At 41.7% G+C, this 18,688-nt stretch overlaps 1 protein-coding gene across 2 annotated transcripts in view; it reads right to left on the bottom strand.

The window, feature by feature from the left end:
• ESD (esterase D) overlaps positions 1 to 18,688 on the bottom strand; it is a 108,235-nt gene that overhangs the window by 13,652 nt on the left and 75,895 nt on the right. For both annotated transcript variants that reach the window (XM_078656023.1, XM_078656025.1), the window contains exons 6-8: positions 10,758 to 10,877; positions 10,070 to 10,168; positions 3,603 to 3,770 (exon numbers count right to left, since the gene is read on the bottom strand). In XM_078656023.1, coding sequence (XP_078512149.1) covers positions 3,603 to 3,770; positions 10,070 to 10,168; positions 10,758 to 10,877 — 387 coding nt within the window. The remainder of the gene's footprint in view (positions 1 to 3,602; positions 3,771 to 10,069; positions 10,169 to 10,757; positions 10,878 to 18,688) is intronic.

An 18,688-nucleotide genomic window follows, 5' to 3' on the forward strand; every position in this document is an offset into this window, starting at 1 on the left:
TCTACGGAGCTCAGCGTCTACGGAGCTCAGCGTCTACGGAGCTCAGCGTCTACGGAGCTCAACATCCACGGAGGTCACCGTCTATGGACGAGCCTACCGCCTACAGAGCTCACCGTCGACGAGCCTACCGTCGACGAGCCTACCGTCGACGAGCCTACTGTCGACGAGCCTACCGTCGACGAGCCTACCGTCGACGAGCCTACCGTCGACGAGCCTACCGTCGACGAGCCTACCGTCGACGAGCCTACTGTCGACGAGCCTACCGTCGACGAGGCCACCGTTGACTAGCCTACCGTCGGCGAGCCTACCGTCGGCGAGCCTACCGTCGGCGCGCCTACCGTCGACGCGCCTACCGTCGACGCGCCTACCGTCGACGAGCCTACCGCCGACGAGCCTACCGCCGACGAGCCTACCGCCGACGAGCCTACCGCCGACGAGCCTACCGCCGACGAGCCTACCGCCGTCGACCGACGAGCCTACCGCCGACGAGCCTACCGCCGACGAGCCTGCCGCCGACGAGCCTGCCGTCGACGAGCCTGCCGTCGACGAGCCTGCCGTCGACGAGCCTGCCGTCGACGAGCCTGCCGTCGACGAGCCTGCCGTCGACGAGCCTGCCGTCGACGAGCCTGCCGTCGACGAGGCCAACTGTCAAAGACATTTACATCGACAAAACTCCCAGTGGTCGACGAGCCTGCAGTCGACAAGAGGGCACTGTCCTCACTGTCGTCGACGAAAGCCTGGAGGCGGTGTCGTTGCAGAGCACCAGTGACGGCAGAGATTGTCCTCTGAGAGTAAATCGACCGTATCGTCGACAAGCTGGCACATTTTTACGTAGAAAAGTGCGCAGAGTGAGTCTAGACGCCTGAGAGTAAATCTCGTGGGCGTAGATGTGGGAGGCACAGACTCAAAGAAGGCCAGAGACCCCTTAATTGTGATGTTACTTCAGCTGGTGAAGTAGAGGAGAAGCATCTCTTAACATCTTAACGTGCAGGACAAACACAAAAATCCTCCCACATCAGAAGGGGGGTATAGTGTAAGCACAAGAACAACCCCTTCTCCTCCTACCATGTCAGAGACAGGCAGAGTGCTGGTCCATATACCCTTCATGAGGGTTCACAGGAAAAAGTCTCAGCTTTCCACAAGTCACTCAGGGCCTGAAGGTAGACTTCATGTAATAAGACATTACAAAACTGTGATATTGTGAAGAAAAAATTGAAGAAAAACTATGAAAATTGAAGAAAACTGAGCAGAGCTCAGGGAGACTCCCTTCACACGACGTGCGGTAGAAAATCTGAGAGCCTGAGCCTCTGGGGAGAACATTCTGGTGGGTGCTGTCGCCTGATTGGCTGTAGTTTGGACTATACAAAATGACTAGGATAGTCATGAGTGTGGAAGTTTTTTCTACTGTAGCTTGGGCTACTTTACTTCCTGGTTGGGAATTACTGGTTTTTCCAATGTTATTATAGCATATTATTACTTTTTTATATACCGTGGGACTCCCACTCCGACGACGGGGAATGATTCAGGCATGTGAATCTATGAAAGACACCCTAATACTGGAGAAAAACCTTACTAACCTAGTTAGAAAGCTGGAGAAAGGCATCTGCTCAACTAATCATTCCACTCAAGGGAGTGGTTCCTAGGCACCCACACTGTCAATAAAGAGATTGCCAAAGTCAATGCCACAGGAGAACGGACTTTCGAATTCATGGATGGAAACAATGGGTGGAACACACTGCTTATTTTCAGAGAGAAGATCAGTGGCAGTATCACAAAATCTTTGCACTGAAACCAAAAAAATATGACCAATATATTTTTGCAGTTTGTAATATAGAAAGGAGCAAATCAATGCAGTTCAAGTTCATATCAATGTATTTGCACATGGATACAAATGTTGAAAGGGATTTCAAAATCGTACACAAAAAGTATTGTGGAAATATACTTTAAAGTCATTCAGATTTTAACAAAAACAATTCTAACGTGATAAAAATATTTTTACAAAAAATAGGCAAAGTAATTTGGTACTATATGTTCTACTCCTGTAATGATAAAATAGAAGACATTTATTTTACCTCAATAGGAGTTTCATGTTTCAAAAGTGGAGGTGTTGTATTTTATCATCGTAGTATTTACTGGCAGATCAGTTTGCACAATGTTTCGCCTTGGTTTTGATATGGTTTGCTCTATTTTATATTCCACAAGCAGCAAAAAGTGTGCAGATGGATTTGCACCATTTCCTGCACCGTTGCATTGTTTCTGTGATATGGGCCCTGAACACTAGGGAAGAATCATATTTCATTTAAAATAAAAATGAAGGTGATCAGAAAACGAATTAGGAGGAGTTGGAAGAGAGTATAATGCCGTCACGCCCACCAAGAGAATGTAGGAGTTCAACACATTAATTGTAAGCATCTATTTACAATCTGAAGGGCATATCGCTAAGTCCCAGCCCACCCACCTATCCTTCAGGGGTTAATAAAGTTGAGGAATAACAGCATTGCTATGCAAGAAGTCTTGTAATTCTAATAGTGGCTGCAATAGAAATGATGTAAGGCCATGGAGATCAGCAGATGTGAAAGGTTGGCCTGCAGGTTCTTTTCTGAAAATTACACACAAACAAGCTCCTTATGAAGCCCAGGTTCCTGCCTATGAAGGATATGACCCTCATGCGCTTGGAGCCAAAACAGTTTCAAAGGGAATGATACCGGGTTAAGTCAATGTTCAGAATATCCAGTACACATGAATACACGACTCATCACTTGTCTGGTGCCTGTCATGTGAACCATTACCAGGTGCAAGCTGTTGTATTCACAAAATATTGCTACTTATAAGTGGATGAGGCATTATTTCCCCTTTCGTTGGTGCACTGTGGCCCAGCCTCTTCATATTACTCAGGGTCCCAACCACACTCTCCAATAAGCTTATGTAAAATGAAACCCTCAGGCTTGTTTTCCATCTTTTAGACCAGACCACAATGACCTCACACCTTTTTAACAGGGTACATTATTTGAACAACCTAACCATGACACTATCCTTTGTGCACATTCTCCAACAGCTTCAGAACTGATACACTAGAACTCAGCTGAGATACACACCCTAAAACTTGCAAGTGGACCGTCGCCGTTGCCTGACAATTTAAACACTTCCCCAGCCCTCCACTATCAATGGGTGTCCCCCAAGACTCGATTGTGTGTCCTCTCCTTTTCCCTTTCTCAAACTACATCCCCTGGTGAAGTCAAATGAAATAAAAAGAAGTAACTGGGAAATCCATGTCAATAGATATTTACTTTATTCAGGAAAACATCCAGATCTGGAATCAGGAAGCCTCACCTCCTGAAGCATGGTACAGTACACAGAGTTAAGACCACTGGAAAAAGGCTGCAGACAATGGAAAGTGAATGGTACTCACCTGCAATTACAGGAAGTATACTCTTATTAAACAGTAATCGCACATTCCCATGTGGAAAACTCCACGCAAGAAATCTTTATCAACAGTACAGTGAATGGAATCCATGAAAGCTCATGGCTGCTGTTTTCCAGCCCTTTCGTGGATGGAGATTATTTTATTACATACATCAAATATTTACAAAACTGAAACATACCTGCTGCAATCGAAAAACAACAGGGATTTTACTCTCTGTACAAGCAGCAATGAAATTGTCAGGAAGTAGCTGTCCTGCTGCAAGGAACTGATCTTCGTTGCCTTGGTCAATTAATATGTCCAACTGGGAACCAGTATAGTTCTTCACAAGTTGGGTTGCATCATAAGCCTGTGGAAAACCATGTGAATATGGTAAACGTTGATTAAAAGGCTCACTTTCATAGCTAATATGTTGTACAATTAATTTGCTGGGTTTCATATTTATGAATAAAACATTTTACATTACATAAAAAAATCAAAAGATGTAAATGTGTGATTATGTGACTTTTCAGATCATACTTTCTTCACCGCCTCATCTCACCTTTGCATCCATTTGTGCCATCCATAGCATTTCAGGTTTATACTAAATGGACCTCGAGCAATATTTGTATTATTGTAGGAGATAAAATCACTAATGTGTTAATAATGTGAGCTTGGTTAGATCTCACCTTTGTGGTTTTCCTGCACAACTGTAGTAATAGCAAATAGAACTGTAGGGGTATTTAGCATATACCATTTTTTTGTACTGCATTATCCAGAGAAAGTAAAAGGAAGAACAGCATTTTCCACACCAGAGAGCCGCTGATTTTTTGTGCAATTTAGTTGCAGATACCAACAGAAGTAGGTTTGTGAATGGCTGATTGATTGGCTTAAAGTGCAAATGCAGATTACCACATAAGATTGCGAGTGGGTTTTTGACAGTGAAAATGCAGAGTGTTATATAAATGTAGCCTGAAAGTGGGTTTTTGACCGTGAAAATGCAGTGTGTGTGATATGAATGTTGATCCTTACTTGGGTAATAGAGGCTTCTTTTGGGGAACCAATCAATTTCCTCAATTTTTCTACATAAGCTACGTTTACGGAAGGCATCCTCTCGATTTTTCACAAGAGAAAAAGCAGCCATTTTTAAGAATCCCAAAAAATCCCAACAGTTTCTGAAAGTGAAATTCTGCACATAAGTTCACAGCTCCCAACTGACTGGTTTACTGGACTATAGGGAGTCAAGGTAGCCAAGAAAAGTCACGGTCTTTTATCTTCCTGCCAAACTGTGGCCTGAGTAGCTGGATCCCTAGAAACTCTGCCTTCAATACTTTGGTAATACCTTTCTGATAGAGGAGGTACTCTGACACGAACAAAGTAAAACAAAGCAGGCCCTGGAAGCTTGCATTCAGGATGTGGGCATTTCTGGTCGGTGCTGTAAAGCTCAAGCACAGGGAAGACAGCTTCCAAGGCAAAATAACGGCAAAATAATTTAAAAAAAAAGATAAGATATGGATTTTCCTAGCGACTTTGCATAATACTGAACCTTTTTATTGGGGTAAGGATTTTGGGGGGGGCTAATGAGAACACCAAGAGGGTGATCATACCGCATTAATCTACTAAAGCTAGTTATTGCTCCAATTTCAGGGCAATACACTGGTGTTGGAATTCTACAAAAGTATTCTGATGATAACAGAATGCAGTCCGACAACATCTTGATTTTTTGAGAAAATAGCGGTCCTCAAAGACTCTGCAATTTAACTAAATCTTCTACTTGTACAGGCTCAGTTTTCTTTTCCTGTTCACAAGACACTGCAGCTTTTATATACATTTTGAATTTGTGCAGTTTTTTCTTTATTTTATTGTCTGATCAAATTGAAATGTATTACATTTGAGAAGATCTCTTTATTCTTCTTAATAAAGGTTTAGCACTCAAACTAATTACCCCAAACTTGTTGAAAAGGGAGACCTGAAAGCAACCCCTGCACTTGGAGGAGGACACAAATGATTTTCACACAGAACAATCACAGTCTTGTGTCATCTATCACTATTCATCCACCACTTGTGTCTACCCACCCCTTTATCTCATCATCCAAGTTCCAATGAATCTTCACGAAAATGCTATGCTACTTGGAATGTACTCAGATAGAACTGAACAACAAATATGCTTGTTCCAATGCTTCACCAAAAGTCAGAATTCAACCATTTGAACTGAAAGAGAAAACTGCAGAAGAAGAATGTATGAATGTGCCAGAAATGTAGAGGATTCAGCAAATTCTGTACCTAACTACTGTAAATGGAAACCCAGCGTGAAACTCAATCCCATCTGCTACAGGGGAATATATGGGCCTAGATGCATCTATGCTGGTCAATACAAACTGGAGAAGGTTTGCTTCAGCAAGGGAGGGCAGTAGCAATATTCGAAAACGTATCTGGACAAAAATGTGTCCTTTCAGGGGAGTGCATGTAGAGCCACAAGCAGGCATTCAAAGGAGAAGTTAATCCCATTAGTAGTTTAGTATTGAATTAAAGGCATCAAGGAATGATTCTTTTAGGTTACAGATTCCTGTTTTGTTAAAAAGTTAACATGCATCCCCTGACTTCAAGAGCCTGACAAGGAGGAAAATAAGGCCCGTCTATGGCTTTACAATAGGTTCCAACCTTAAGACCAAAGAGCTGGAGATTTATTTTGAAATTCCCCTTGGAATGCATGGAAACGCTTTACGCTGGCTTTTGTTAACTTGTAATAAAGAGAACTGGTTCACTATGGTGATGTTCCGAATATTCAGCTTGAATAATAAGTCCATGGTGAGGTACTAAGGAAAAAGGCACCCAAGGATACTAAAATATTTTATACGGGCCAGGACAATATACAGCAGTCTAAGAAATATTTCTATAAGAGCCAAGTTCTGTATTGCTAGCACTTCCTTTGACATGACTATGGATCTTCGCGGTTTGTTCAGATAATGCATTGTCATTACAGTATCTCGTGGTGTGGTAGATGTTATCAATGGTAGAAGAGATTTCAGGTGAACAGTCCTCTGTTCTCGCCTTCTGATATGGTATAACTTCGCTGCTGAGGGAATCTGCCATGCCCTGAGAGATTCCCTGTGTGCTCCCTATCTTATATTAAGGAATTTGTTGCTGTCGTTATTGAAGAAGTTGGTTTCTGAAACATAACCTCTTGCCAAATATTGGAGATCTTGCCTCACCACAAGAGGGACTGAATGGTATTGCTGGAAGCCTAAATCATTTTCTTTCAGTCTACCGTCTTCTTGGATCACTGATCTTCTAAGACGGGTCATTCTCCAACCTTTCCAATAGTGAGAGCAACTTCTGAACATTGAAAGCCAGACTGAGCTACTGTCTAATTCAGAGATTTCACAATTGTACATGAAGACCAAGTATCTTAAAAACGTCCCATGGAGTACCCCAGTCCTGCTCAGTGAGCATACACAAAAGCTGTATCACAAAAGTTATATTGTGATGGTCCCAAACGATTATTTGTGTCCCTTTGCTGTCTTTCATGAATAACCTCTGAAAGGCAAGTGTCTCATTGTGGCTTCTGGCCCTAACATTCAATAAGAGTTGCACTTGCAACCCCAAGATATACCTGCCAGACAATCGTTATACCAAATTAATGTATGTATTAGAACTTAGTTTAGAAGCAAGGGAGGGCACAGAAAGAAAGACAAAAAGGATTGATACAAATAAAAAAAGGAAGAGTGAAGAGAGGCAAACAAATGAAATAGAAAACCAGAAGTAAGAAAGAGGGAGAAATAGAAAAAGAAAATGACAAAGGAAGAACAACAATACATATAAAGAGAAAGAAAGATAGGTATACAGTAATAGAGAGACATGAGAGGGAGATAGGATAGAGAGGTGAGAAACAAAAGAAGAAACAAAAAGAAAGGAGATAATGAGAAAGAAATGAACGGATAGAATAAAACGACTTAAAAAAGAAAGAAGCAGAGACGGGCGAAAAGAAATGAGTAAAAAAGAAAACAGAAAAAGAGCACAAGACAGATGCAAGAAAGAAAAGGGAAAAGAAAAGGAAGAAAGAAACCGAAAGATGAAAGAAAGTGGAAGGAAAAAAGAAGAACAGTAGAAAACTAAAGAAAGAAGAGAACAAAATGAAGCTAGAAAAGAACTAAAATGAGTGAAAGCTGAAGAAAAGAGTAAAGAATAGAAAGGAGATAAAATGAGAACAAGCAGAGGTGTAATGGTAAGGATACAAAGGTAACAAAACAACAGACTAACAGGAGAAGAACAAATAAATTCAAACAAGACCATGTAGAATAAAAGAGAAAGGCAGAGCAAGAAAGAAATAAACAAAGAATGAGAAAGAGGAACAAACAAGAATTAGGTTGGCAAGAGAATCAAAGGAAGGAGATGATAAAAAAAAAAAAGAACAGAAGAGACGAGAGAGAATGGGAGAAAGAAAATCAGAAAAAAGATTGAGAGATTAACAGAAGCGAAAAAACTATTTTTCATAAGAGTGTGAACTGCATGGTCTTGAATTGCCAGCTTCCGGGTCGAACAGAAATGGGCACAAAATATTTAGATTGTTGCCTAGCAGGTGAGCAGCTGTATATCAAAAATTTAAGCAGCTGTATTTTATCATGTACATTAACATGTCAGAGGCAGCCTACAAGCTATCAGGTCCCTGCTTTTGACTTGCTGGAGACCCCTGTACTAGGTGTTCCCGAAGTGGTTCTTTGGTTAGTCTGGCATTAGGGACCAGGCAGATGAATAACGGAAAAGTGCGCAAGGAACAAGAAACTTGTTGAACTAGTTGAAGTCTCATTCAGAGAGGGAATCTTTGAAAATATATGATGACAAGTTTGTGTCAAATGTGGCCTACAAATTTTTAAAGTTTTCAACTTGCTTTAGGATTGGCTCTGATCGGCTGATCTGGAGGCTTCAGGTCCTAGTTTCAGTACCAAATTGGGCTTGACAAGTAATTAACCCATATACTTAAAGACAACGATGTAATGTTGTCTTACATCTGCCACCACCGCAGCTTTGGATTTGGAAAACACTCTTGGATCTGATGTGAGGCCAATTAGGAGTAAATGCTAATAAGAGTTCCCCATGTGATGCCTGAGAAATTGTCAGCGTTCTTTGAAGAGTCTGTCCAACCGGCATCAGGCTCTGACTCAGATTGTTCTCTGCTCAGCAGGTGAGTAGTATAAGTGGAGTGAAGCGTGAATGATAATTATATTGTGTACTTTATTTTGTGGTTGATGAAAGTAACAGAACGGCAAATAGACATCTGTGATCACTGCTGCTTCTGGTGCATTTGAGTCCACAGCACTACACAAAGATTCTTATAGTGGAAATAACATAGCATATGTGGCTGTAGATAGACATGCCTGCATAGACTGTAAAGCACTTTCCCTCAAGAAACTGCGGCTAGTGAGCAGATGCTTGGAACAAAGTTGTTAACACTGTCTGGCCAAGCATCACCTGTTGACGGGGTACAATATCCACAGTAGTGTTTAGTGACCATGTGTTGACCAGGCAGCACCATTGCAGATGTCAGCTACCAGAATCCATGGTGTCGCCCTTGTTGCATGTGTGCCCTGGGGTGGGCACTTTGCGATGGCGTAGCAAGTTTGGACGGTCTTTACATTCCATCTCAAAATGCCTGACTTAGATATAGGGTGTTGAATATAGAGTTCAGCAAAGGCCACAAAAATAGTTTGTTTAGTGGAAGGACTTGGACCTGTCAATATTATACACGAGCACCCTTTTAACGTATAGGGAGTTAAGACCACTTCCACTGCTGAGTTTGGTTACAAGAAGACGGGTAGCTCAATGGTCTGATGTGAAATGGGGAGACTTCCTTAAGGAGAAATTGTTGGTTGTTTCTAAGGACCATCGTCTTTGTACACCTAAATGAATTTCACATTACAGCAGAAATTCACATGAGAGAGGGGGTCAGTAGACAACGCTCTCACTTACAGCGAAGCGCAGGTTAAACGTCTGATCACAAAAGGCACGCTACCACCACCTCCTTAATGTGATGTACCCAGGACAGGCGCAGTAGTCCAGAGTCTACTTTGAGGGCAGGCTTGGTGTGCCCCTCCAGTTCACAGGACAGGTCCAGTACCTCACATGTTCAGGGACATGCTAGGCCATTGAGCTCACACTTCTTTACTGTGATGCAAAGGCCAAAGTAAAAGTCAAGATACCGGTTTCATATGCAGTAGGATGCTCAGAAGGTGGGCACATGGCTTTGTACCATGCAACACCTGTGAATTATAATCAGACTCATTCATTATATATTCAATCTCTTCACCCACATGCGTGTTGAATAAGGAAGATCCAGAATTTTATTCCTTTGCGCTTGAGGTGTCAGCAAAGTTAATCTCTCCTAAGAGGAAGCCTCATCTATAGGCCATGTAGGCTAACCTAAATCACCAAATCAGATTTACGACAACTGAACAAATATCACAAAAGCCCCAACTCCCATACTTTATTTTCCAGCGAGAATGGATTCAAACCCAGAGACACAAGTCACACATTTTTATAGTTGACAATATGGTTAATCTGTGCCATCATTAATATATATATAGTGATCATAATTACATATAAACAATGGAAACATGTTGCATGGCAGTGTGCTACAGTTTTCTGAGCTAAAAATGGTTTTATGTCCATTACCTCCCATGTACTTTGATCAGGTCCCAAGTACCCGCCGAAAGCCTTTTTACCCCATGGGCACTGTATCGGATTGCATATTGGAGCAAATGCGGACACAGCCTAGTAAAAGAAACAGAGAAGAGATGTGCATCAAAAGAGTGAAAGCAATCTACTAAATAGCAAGCCTAGAAAATTACTTTTCTACGGAGTATTCGAAAATGATCTTTGAAAATCATGAAGCAGAATATGTTTTTCACCACATTTCAATAAAAATTTAATGAAAAAATGAATTGAAATGCAGCCAATTCATTTTCAGTGGCATAAAAATAACTAGACTAAAGGAGTATATCATGGATTCAAAACATCCACACACTTGTACGTTTGCATTGTATATATAGAGGTAATACACACATCTTTTAATAAAAGGCAATACCATCCATAAAAATTCGGCAGCCATATGACAAAAGTTTGATGGTTTTCAAATTTTCAGAGCCCATCATAAAAAGTACATTCTGACATTTTATCAGTAATGTAATATAATGTTGAAGTCACATGTATACAACATCCTGATTTTTACATGTTAGCTCCTTAATTGTAAAAGAGCCAGAACCATGCCGCAGTGGAATAATATTGAACTACTTTTAACTGTATGATAAAAACAAATATTCACCACATACAATAGAAAAACTGTTTATTAGTTGTAGTGTACCTTGTATTTTCCAGGGTTCTTCAAAGCACAGATTAGCGCTCCATGGCCACCCATCGAGTGTCCAGAAATTGAAATCTTTTCTGGGTCAGTTGGAAAGTTTGCATTGATCAGTCGAGGTAGCTGGAAAGGATTCACATTCTGTAAGTTTGCCATCAACTCATTTCAACATTTTCATACATTTAGTCTGCACCAATTACCTTTATAACAATATGTTTTTTCAATACAGTGGATAGAAAGAACCAGCTACTGAGGAGAAGAAACATTCCACTAACCACTGCTTTTCCTCCTGCGCCACCTTCCATAAAAATATTAGGGTGAGGTTTGATTACTTTTTATATTTTTATTTTTTCTCCAAAGCATGAGTTAGCAAGAATTTCTTTTTTTTTTTTTATTCCTCAGACATTTTAATTTAAATGCCAAAAGGATAACAGTGAGCAATCAATGTATTTGGGCTTCACAATATTAAAATTCACAAACTGATCACAGATATTATAATAAAACAACAATCGGGAACCTAAAGTTCTTCGACACAACATACCTTTACATGTCTTTAAATTATTCCTACAAGTTGGTAAAACTAGTCTCACAAGGAGCCCAAAGCACGGTTAACAGAGCTCGTTTAAAGTGGTAGTGTAAATTGTTAGCATCAATAAAGGAGTCTGTTGCTTACTTTAGAGCAGATAGAGAACTCTTCCTCCACCAGTCTCGCCATATGTAACTAGATAGCGCAAATCTATCTAATGCATATATTATCCAGAGTTCTATAGTGCCAATGAAACAGGACAATCGACACGAAATGGATTTTAGCTGATGGACTGAATAACAAATAATAAGCAAAGACTAACAAAATGCACTATGTATTTCACAGGAATTCAAATGGATGAGCATAGGCAATTATGCTCAGGTGTCTCTCCAGCTCTGCATTAAGTAATCAGTAAAAAAACACAGATATTAAAATACAAAATCAAAATCATTTAGATACTGGCTGTGGTCTACCTTTCAATTGAAACAGTTTTTTTGCTTTGCTTAGAACTCTGGCGCCATTTGGCCAAATCTGCAAAAGGTAATTATAAAAGCAAAAAGCATTATCTATTTTTACTCCCAAATAAAAACTAACTCACTGCTGAATGTAATTAGGCTAAATTTGGCATGGGCTAAAACTTTGAGGTGTGTGTATCTGATAGGTTTGTTGTAAACCCATTCACTAGTTAAACATATTTGTGTTCCAAAAAGATGTCGGCTGGGCAACGAATGGTTAATTTTAGAGAGATCTGGACCGTAAATTTACAGATACTGCAATGATCCAGATCCTCTGCTTCACATATAATACATTTGAATGATAAACAAATCCCACTGAAAGAGGATCATGTTAATGAAGCTGCTGTTACAGAATGTTAAAGCGATACCATTATTTGCTTCGCTAATCTAAATAATTTAAAATAAGCTAAATAAAGCAATAAGATCCCTAGAATTGATGGTCTAGGGTATTCTCTTTCAAGTTTGCAAACTAGTCCTTCTGGACACACTCTTTTCTCTTGTACAACACACGCACCAGCAGTAGAAATTTGAGCTTAATGAGTAGCCCCTGAGTATTCATAGCGGACTTTACTACTAGACAATAAGTGATAGTTGTTACTAGAAGGGTTTTTTGTAAAGATGACAGGTTAGTGATAGGATCAGGGTTAGTGCATCAGAACTCCTACATGGGTGGGCCTGTAGAACTCCATTCCAGTGAGTCCGGTAAAAAAAACAGATCTGGTCCCAAAACAAAGTACATTGTCATCACTGCTCTAGATACTACTAAACCCATGACGGGGAGAGTAGTCCACAGTTCAGTAAAAGGAGGGCATGCGTGGTACATCCCCCCCAGGTGACAGAACCCACTCATTTCAACAGACAAGCCTAGACCTCTCTACACACACTAGATTGAGAGACTAACAACAATATCAAAACCCAGTATACCAGATACTCTTAGTCGAGCACTCACGGCAGGAGACTACAGCTGTACACCATGCAAGGGACATTCCAGTCCCAACACTGCACTATGTTCCATTGCCATAAACGGTGATTTTGATCCATTACCACATTTGGTAAAAGCAGAACTACATAATTACAGTTTTCTTGAAATGTAGGCTAGATTCTGCTCCAGGACGGGTTCAAGAAAATCCAATGTTCAATCAAGTCCTAATGAAAAGATAACATGTGAATTGAGGATATTGCTGATACGAAAGAAACCACTAAAGTCAAAAGTGTAGAAGGAGTATTGAGGCTTGTGTTAAATTCAGATGCAGCAGTCAGGATAGACACAAGGAAGGGAGATGTGCGGGAGGAAGGTGATGAATGTTTTGGTTGTGGCAGCAGAGGGTGCCTGGCTTGGCACAAATGGTAACTTCTTACCATAAACAAGACAACACCAATTACCTCAACCTGAAAACCCTCATCTAAAAAGTCTCTATTACGATTTCACCACACAATATGAAATACATGAACTGCAAATTCAAGAATGTAGAATACTAAATACTAAGGCTACAAGTACACTGTAGGCTAAATGTAATAGAGGAAGGACTTGAGAGGTAGTTGATGTGGAGACTCTGTTGATGGGGTGCCCACATACCCTGGATGGTCAAGTCCTGTAAGTGTACCCTCCAACCCCCCCTTAACCCAGCCCCCACCCACTCGGTGAGGGAAGCGTCCATCATGTTGGTTTGAGAAAAGTCCGGCCTGCAGCAGGTTGTTACTGTTTCACCACTGCAGAGAGCGAGGAGTGCAGCCCCATATCAACACTAGAGGTTCCCAGTGAAGCCCAACACTAGATGGCAGAAGTACACAGAGCTACACATTCCACAAACATAATGCTATCCTCCGATGATAACAGATCACAAAATGACAAGGATTCAGTTACATCACTTTGCAACCCTAAAATGGCAAGTATAAAAAAGTAGAACAATTAATTTAATTGCAATCATCTGATACAATCCCACATGTAAAACACCTCCTCGGCAGTAGAAAATGCATTGCAAAAGAGTGACAGTTGATGCTAGCCAATTTGTAATTATAGACTCGATGTCTAAAAGCCCAGAAGAATTAAATATTGGACTTGACTATCATTGAAGAGTTGGTCCATTTTAAAATTCTGATCATACAATTAATAACAAAAGAGAACAAGCATCGGCAAGGTCAATAGGTCAGGGCATGGCTGTCTTCCATATGGCAATACTGAATGCTTTATAAAGCTAATAAAAGAATACGAATGCATGTATGTTTTTATGTTTCACATGAAATGGTGATTGCACTAGAATTAGGTTTGGTGTGTAATGGTGCTTCCACAATGCACATTGTATTCAATACATACTCCATTGATAGAGAATAGGGCTTCAGGCCAGCCTTTAACTATTGGCTGGGGACATTGTTAAACATCTTGGATCACCTCGCAGTAGCATTTTTCCTCAAGTCTTTCTATCAACTTAAATGGACCAATTTGATTTTTGAGAAACACGTGAGGAACTATTTTGTCAGAAAAACACACCATAATGACACATTACGTTTTTTATTTCATTCATGGTTTGTATATACACAAAGGAAATGTTATGTTTTGCATTACAGCAGGAATGTTTTTTTGTGTGCGTTTTTGTCGTCGGTGGACTAGGAGACAGTTATACTGCAAACTGTTGTCCTCTGAGGAGAAGACAAGGCTCTTGAAAGCTACAGTTGCTCTATACTACCAAATGAAGTCCTCGCAGAAGCGTACAATATTGATGGAAACCGAGTCCTCTATTACCAGAAGAGATCCTCACATCTGCAATATGTTGTTTTCTGATATGGATGCCCCCCGTTCATGTATAAACACATTACACATCCTCCCAACTTGTCAGGACCACTATTAATAGGTCTTCCCAGTGTCAATATGTGTGGTCTGTTATCTGATTTAGATTCTAGTTTTGCTAGGTATGTATCCCATGGCGATCCTACCGGTGCACTATCCTGACGCTTATTCAAGCAACTGAGTGGGTCTGCTTCTGCCACTGCCCATTTCTTCAAGTCACAGAGCCAGCATCCCATTTGTGGTGCACTGCAATTTCAATGCCACTGCGATACCGCGTTTAAAAAGTATCAGTGCTAAGATGATAAATTGACATGTATTTATTTTTACTCCTAGCCATCAAGCTCAGCATGCACATCTGGGGACTGCGGTGCAAACCCCTCTCAATCACTTCGGTTCAACTTTCCCTACCTCTGCCCAAGCATGTGCCAGTACGGATTGGTGTCACTACAACGCATGCTTTTACCACGCATGCCTTTACAACGCGGTTTTTACCACGCAGTCCATTACAACGCATAATGCTTTTAGGCGCTGGATAGTGAATTATTTAATTTACTATTCCAACTCCAGTCCCCGTGGATAGCAGGGAAGGTGTTGGATAGTATATTAAATACATTCCCTATCCTAGAGCGCCCCCCAGCGCATTGCGTTGTAATGGTTTGCGTGGTAAAAGTTGCGATGTAATGGTAGTGCGTTGTAAAAAATTCGTTGTAACCGTGCTACACCGCCAGTACACCCCATATGATAGAAATGCATCTCCATATGGCCACATTGGGGGCATGCAGAAGCCGTCCCAGCAAACATATGCCCAATGCATTTCATGCTGAAGAAAGCCTGCTGCAGGAATTTAATTTTGGGTGCATTTCAATCTGGGGTTTCTCGACCCTTTCTTTGCCTAGTCCTTGGCAGCTGTACATTGCTTATCTATCAGTTCAAGGTCCACATAGATGAACCATTTATGCAAGACATTCACACATTTGTGCACTATTTAGGAATTCCGCGCATTGTACAAGGGTGTAACTGCTGGTCTTGGATCCCCCCCTAACCTGAGACACCAGGCACTGCAGCGTTGGCGAGCTACTTGGTTCAGCCTTGCCCCATATCTACCGTATTCTACTGACCAAAGAATTGTACTTAAAAGATTGACCAGGCCACCCCCCATAACTGTCCACAATCTCTTGGACTGTGCCAAGTCTGCCCTGACCACACAACTCACCCAGCACTAGCACACCAGCCTCCAATGTCACATTATGGCGATCTCCTTAAGATCGAGTAACAACCACAGTGGACACAGGGGGGTTCCCCTTTGGTTGTACATATTTATGCAAACAAATATTTACTATTGCATAACATTTGCCTAATTTTGGTGGTGTCTGCATCGGAGCCATTAGCACTCAGCCCCAATTTATCAATGTGTGTCCTGTACTCAACCATCTCACTGGTAAGAGTAATTGAGCCTCCGCATTGTACCATTCATTGTTCGGCACTCCCAAACCACCCTCCAACATCGGGAATTGTACCTGGTGGAGCGCAACTCTTTTCTGCCCAAGCCCCCATGTGAGGTCTCAAAGTACAGTTTGTAACTTAGCAAAGAAAGTCTTCTTCAGGATGAAAGGGAGAACAGATACAGGAGACGAGGTAGTGCCAACATCCTGGCTATCGCCACCCAACGCATCTGAAGCAACGGGAGGGTGGTCCAAAAGGACACAGCTTGTCGCAGCTACAAACCTATCCAGGTTACTCGCTATTAAGTCTTCTGTACTATATGCATAGTCCTAGATATTTTAATATGTCCCCTCTCCATTCCAAATTCATAGATGTTATGTCCCCCTGCACCTCGTCAGTCCTGTATTCAAGTGGAACAAGCAAGACTTTTACTCTAAGGCATGACATCGCCCCAAAGTCATCGAGTATATTTATCAAAGTAGGGACTCACTCCAGGGCCTACGCAGGTAAACCAGTAGGTCATCTTCACAGTACTATAGTATATCCCAGGGGCAATTCCCCCTTAGGCACCATTCTGCTGCTCTCTGCTCCAATAAACACGTCGATGGCTTCATGGCAAAGTGATCAGGGGCATCCTTGGCGTGTGCGTCTATTGATAAGATGTGTTCTGAAATGACCTGCCCCCGTATTCACTCTGGCTGCCTGATGGGAGTAAAACGATTGTTCCCAGCCAAGAAATTCAGGGCCCAATCCTGTATTTAAAAAAACACCAGCACATAAGGCCAGCCAGCGTGTCAACAGCCTTTTCTATGTCTAGAAACACTGCTTCCAGCAATTCTGCAAAAGAGGCAGCACCATCAAACAGACCTCATTGAGTCCAAGATTAAGAAAAGTGTTTCCAGTCGAGATTATCCCATTCTGATCTGGATCAATTAGTGTTTGGATCACTGGGAGCAGTCAGTTAGCTAAGATTCAGCTTAAAACTTTATAGTCCTGATTTAATAATAACAGCCTATGTTCTGTGGATCTTCCCCCTATTGGGGAGGACTGCTATCAGTGATTCCCGAATTGACTGGTAACGTGCCAAGCTTCCTTACAGCCTGCAACATTGACAATAAGTGATGTTCAATGGTGGCTATGAAGATTGCATGGAACTCAATGGGTATTTCATCTATGCCGGGAGCCTTATTCTGTGCCATATGTTTCATAGCAGCCCGCACCTCCTCCTTCTGTATTGGGTCCTCCAGGGAGAGGTATTGCAGAGGGTTTATTTAGAGAACCGGAATTCCTTTGAGATATTTTTGTAACTGATGGATATTCACCCCATTACCAGCTGCATTCAGTATTCTATTGCAGTCACTGAAAAGGAATATGCTACTTACCAGTATGCATCTGTTCTTGGGATGTAGGGCTGCTGACATTCATATCTGTGCATAGATCGCCATCTAGTGTTGGGTCCGGATGATTGCACATTGTTGCCCTGGAAGAGTCTTCGAAGTATCACGAGATAGGGGGCTGCTCCCCCTGGACTACAGTGCGCATGGGCATCCTCTCCATCCTTAGATTGTGTTTTGCCATTGTGGCAGAGGTGGAGTGTTGTACAGTAAGAGATGTCCATGCAAGAAAGTGAGAGTTAGAATGAATGCTACAGCTGTGACAGGCACCGGGGAGGAGGGTGGGCGATATGAATGTCAGCAGCCCTACATGCCAAGAACAGATGCATACTGGTAAGTAGCATATTCCGTTCAAGGCATGTGGGCTGCTGAATTCATATCTGTGCATAGAATGTATAGCAGTCTCTCCCTTAGCGGTGGCAACCTGTGCCAGCTGCAGCAGTCTAAAACAGAGTTTTTAGAACAGCCTGTCCTACAGCAGCTTGCTGTTTGGAATGTACATCTACACAATAGTGTTGTGTGAAAGTATGTACGGTAGTCCATGTGGCTGCTTTACATATTTCCTCTAGAGGAATGTTTCCTAGGAAAGCCATGGATGCCCCCATTTTGCGTGTTGAATGCGCTCTTGGGGGAACTGTTAAAGTGCGTTTTGCCTTAAGATAACATATTTGAATGCACTTAACAATCCATCTGGCTAACCCATAATTAGAAATGGGGTTGCCTTTGTGTTGTGGTGAAAAAGCAACAAACAACTGTTTTGTCTTCCTGAAATCTTTTGTCCTGTCTATGTAATATAGGAGAGCCCTCTTAACATCTAGTGTGTGCAGGGCTCTTTCAGGTACTGACTGGATTTGGGAAGAACACTGGCAGTTCTATTGTTTGATTGATGTGGAAGTGGGACACAACTTTTGGCATGAATTTAGGGTTTGTCCTAAGCACAACCCTATTAGCGTGGATTTGGAAGAATGGCTCTTGAATAGTTAGTGCTTGCAGCTCGCTAACTCTTCTAAGCGAAGTAATCGCCACGAGAAATGCCACCTTCCATGTTAAAAATTGTATGTCACACAAGTGTAGAGGTTCAAAAGGTGGTCCCATTAGTCTGGTTAAAACGATGTTTAGATTCCAGACAGGTGAAGGTGGGTGTCTTGGGGGGGATCACACGTTTGAGTCCCTCTATGAATGCTTTAATGGCAGGCACTCTGAATAGGGAAAGGTGTTGCCGGTTTTGAAGGTAAGCTGCTATGGCAGCTAAGTGTATTCTTATAGATGTA

Source organism: Lissotriton helveticus, chromosome 8 (genome assembly GCF_964261635.1).
Source record: "Lissotriton helveticus chromosome 8, aLisHel1.1, whole genome shotgun sequence".
NCBI classification, from domain to species: domain Eukaryota; kingdom Metazoa; phylum Chordata; class Amphibia; order Caudata; family Salamandridae; genus Lissotriton; species Lissotriton helveticus.